Raw genomic sequence first — 4,065 nt, 5'->3', positions numbered from 1 at the left:
TTGAAAGAAACTGATATTTAATCCGTAATCTGTGAGCTTTTCTTGCTTTATTCTGACAACTATTTCGAGTATGTTTTGTTATATTTTTATTATTTTCTTGCCTTTGTTTTATCTTTCAGGCCATTTTGGATCAGTGGTGGCGTCATATTTCCTCTTCCTTCGATGGTTGCTGTGGGTCAATACTATTCTGACACTGTTAACAGTAGCTTTCATTATTCTACCTCAGGTAGCTTCTACTTATTATTATTATTATTATCATTATTATCATTATTATTATTAATATTATTAATATTATTATTATTATTGTTGTTGTTATTTTAAGACGTTGCACAGTATCCAATACTGTGATGTAGATTGAAGATATTGTGTGTACCAAGGGTTTGTACTGTCTGTCAGGTCACAACAAGGACCTCAGACAGACAGTACTTTACACAGTATGCATGCATTTCCAAGTAAAGTCGATTTTTTGCAATACACCAAGATTGTAGAGTATTTCTAGAGTTTCTAGATGTTCCTTCGGGTTGACCAGAAGACCCTGAATGTTGGCTAAAATCAACAGGCTGGTCTGTATCGGAGGAATTTCAAGCCAAGGTCCATGGATAATTTCTAGAAATCCCTGTCTTGACAATGTTACCAGGGAAATTACTGGCCCGACGTAAACTCCATCGGCACAGAAGTGCCGTCAGCTTGGGCTGGTCGAGATACATGCAGAGTGAAGAAACTGTTCTGCACATCTTCCCCCAGTACCCGAGTATAGCAATATTTTTGTGGTTTATGTCGAACAACTGCTGACGCGTGGATCAGGCTATAAGTTGAATCCATTGTGAAGATTGTTCTGTCACCTTCCTTTCGCCGAGAACAGGCAATATTTATCTGTCTGCTAGTCTTAGCTAAAGAGGTTGTGTGGTGAACCAGATTGAAAGGGCTGAATACGGTCACCTTTTTTGGTCAAGCCCTCATCAACTTTTTCAAGTTTCATTCGAAGAGGAAAACGAATGCAGGGATGGTAGTGCTGCCTTCAGTCAAATTTACTAAAAGGTGAATGAGAAAAGCGAACACGAACCGAGTGAATGGGGCTACTCTGAGCATGTGCCTGTTGGTTGAAGAGGAACAACAGAGAAAATTAACTTGCTTTAGTGGTCAGAGTGACCGTAGTTTTATGCGGTTTTCATATACAGCCTTCGGAAATCTCTTTATTATTCGTTTAGAGTTTTCTTATGTTACTTTTTACACGCTCTTTCATGTAAACCCATATTGCATCCTTTGCTATTGGCCCAATGTCTTTGTGAACCCTTAGAAGTTAAAAGAAAAAAACAACAACATTATTATCGTTATTCTTATTTGCTTTTTTGCCTCTTACTTCCTGCTGCTCGTTTTCACACACCAAATTGTTCAGTTTGAGATACGTCAGAAAATTTGTCATTTTTATCGGAAAGATTTTTTCCCCAACGTATTTGGGCGGCTAGACAACATGACAGAATAAAGAGAGGAATTTGGGCAACAAAAGTTGAAGTTTCTACCAAAAGCTTCTTTCCCCACTTCGACTACAACTACTACAACCAATACTACAACCACCACCACTACTACAACTGCCAGTACTACTACTGTCACAATTCCTTTATCTCCTTATCTGTTGTTGAAGAGATAATGGAAATTGTAACAAAGGCAAAAAACAATTACAGAGTAACACTACCGACAATCAGTCAAGTAGCAGCCTCCATGACGCCGGCGGAGGCGGGGGAGAAGAAGAAGAAGAAGAAGAGGAAGAAGAAGAAGAACGTGAGAAGCGTAGCTGATATGCCAGGTTCCAGCAACACTAGGAGAAGCGCAAACAAACATTTCGTTCGCAAACCTCACCCCCAGCACCCTGCATCACAGCGCACACGATCCAAGGCAAGAACACAAAAATCCTGCAATGGAAATATCAATGTGATATGGCAGAGAACGTTGAACGAAAGCAGAGAAACCTTGTAGACTACAGTTGTGTAGTTTACCCGATTCCGATGCGAGCCAAGAAGCGCCTGAAAAAGACATGGGCTAACATATAACAGGTACTAAGCAGGGGAAGAACTTCAGGACATTTCTGACTTTGTACACCTACGAAGAGGGCCTTAAAGTTTACCCAGAATAGTGTGCACCTTGGACAAGGACCTCTTGCTGCCATCCCATATAGAACAAGGTACGAAAAAGAAAAGCGTACTACAAATGCTCAATAGATAGCGATGATCCTATTTTGGTCTGTCCGGATTAGGTGGGCTGGGGATGTTACTTCGGAAAAGTTTGGTACATGATGTCTGGTTCGGCTCAGGCCTGCAGGAATATAGGAACTGAGACAAGTTTACGGGTAACTGGGCGGTCTCACCTGGAAATCAACATTAACGGCCACAAAATATCCTCCATTTATTTTATATCCATTCTTTACTTTCGCCAGGTCATAGCAGGAGAGAAGCAAGCGATACCAGCAAACGAAGTAGCCAAGGCTGGAGATCTTGATACACTTATAGCAGCAGAGGTAAGTAGAATGAAATAAAATAACATTCTAAGAATTTGACATCGTCGTCGTCGTCGTCATCATCATCATCATCATCATCATCAATGTCATCATCTTTGCCATTATTATTTTACGTTCTGAGTTCAAATTCCACGGAGGTAAAAACTATACCTTTCATCCATTCGGGGTCGATAGGATAAGTACCATTTGAAAATTAGGGGCAATGTAATCAACTTGCCCATTCCCTCAAAACTAGCTTTTTCTTCTTTTTTGTTCCTCTTTTGTTTAAATTTTCTTTACTTCCACAATTTTCAGTGTTGATGATGCCGGCCTTCTTTCGGTGTTTCAACAATGGCTCCACGGTATTTTTTATATATAACCCTAGGCTGTTTTCCTTTGCTCCGATACAGTCCTGGTCACTGATCAAACCTCCCCACCCTTTCTTCTGGATAAGTACAGCCTGTCGGTATCACTCTTAGGGTGGAAGGCTCCGTGTACTGCCAACATTTTTCTGGTCTTGGTATCCATTTTTTTCATTTCTCTCTTGTGCCATTTTATAATTCCTGCTCCATACCAAAATGATGTTATCGCCCACGTATTATCTGCTTGGATTTTATTCCATCCATTCAATTCTGAGTGCAGCACCACCCTCAGTCTTCGGAAATACTCCATCCTCAGTTGCTCTTTCATTTCGTCTTCCATTATCTCGTTGCACTCAGATCGCGGCCGTAACATTTCTGATCAATTACACCACTTTCGGGGCGTGTAACTCAGTTATATTTATTTTGCGATTTTTGTGAAAACAAAAATTTCGTAAGTTTTCCAATTTGAAAAAAAATGTCGGAACACAACGAAATAATAATAATAATAATCGACGGTGAACGCCGACCCGGTTTTGAGTTCCAATGTGGCTATGACAACGGAACATGACATCAATGACTTGGAACTGAAATAAATGTATCGAATCTCAGTTAAGGGAATTTCGTCTTGTAACGACGACGGCAGCACCTACAAAAATAGTAGCAACAACAACAATAACAACAACAACAACGCTAACGACATTGTGTACAACAACAGCAGCTCTTTATGTTAGCCAGTGGACCGTGCATTAAGTGTAAGGTCTGAAAAGTACAAAAATGATATTGTTAATGGCCCAGTGGTTAGGACAGCGAACTCGCGGTCATAGGATCGCGGTTTCGATTCCCAGTCCGGGCGTTGTCAGTGTTTATCGAGCGAAAGCACCTAAAGCTCCACGAGGCTCCGGCAAGGGATGGTGGCGAACCCTGCTGTACTCTTCCACCACAACTTTCTCTCACTCATACTTCCTGTTTCTGTTGTGCCTGTAATTCAAAGGGCCAGCCTTGTCACTCTGTGTCACGCTGTATATCCCCGAGAACTACGATAAGGGTACACGTGTCTGTGGAGTGCTCAGCCACTTGCACGTTAATTTCACGAGCAGGCTGTTCCGTTGATCGGATCAACTGGAACCCTCGACGTCGTAAGCAACGGAGTGCCAACAACAACGTTATTCCACAAAGTGTGGAGGAAAAGGCGAACTCTGAACGGCAAACAAT

General features: G+C 41.4%; 1 protein-coding gene across 1 annotated transcript in view; it reads left to right on the top strand.

The window, feature by feature from the left end:
* The window catches only part of LOC106867757 (transmembrane channel-like protein 3), a 63,067-nt gene that overhangs the window by 10,632 nt on the left and 48,370 nt on the right, over positions 1-4,065 (top strand). The window contains exons 5-6 of the mRNA XM_014912728.2: positions 120-226; positions 2,432-2,512. Coding sequence (XP_014768214.2) covers positions 120-226; positions 2,432-2,512 — 188 coding nt within the window. The remainder of the gene's footprint in view (positions 1-119; positions 227-2,431; positions 2,513-4,065) is intronic.

This window comes from Octopus bimaculoides, chromosome 22 (assembly GCF_001194135.2).
Source record: "Octopus bimaculoides isolate UCB-OBI-ISO-001 chromosome 22, ASM119413v2, whole genome shotgun sequence".
Taxonomy (NCBI): Eukaryota; Metazoa; Mollusca; class Cephalopoda; order Octopoda; family Octopodidae; genus Octopus; species Octopus bimaculoides.
This window is presented reverse-complemented; position numbering and strand designations above follow the sequence as displayed.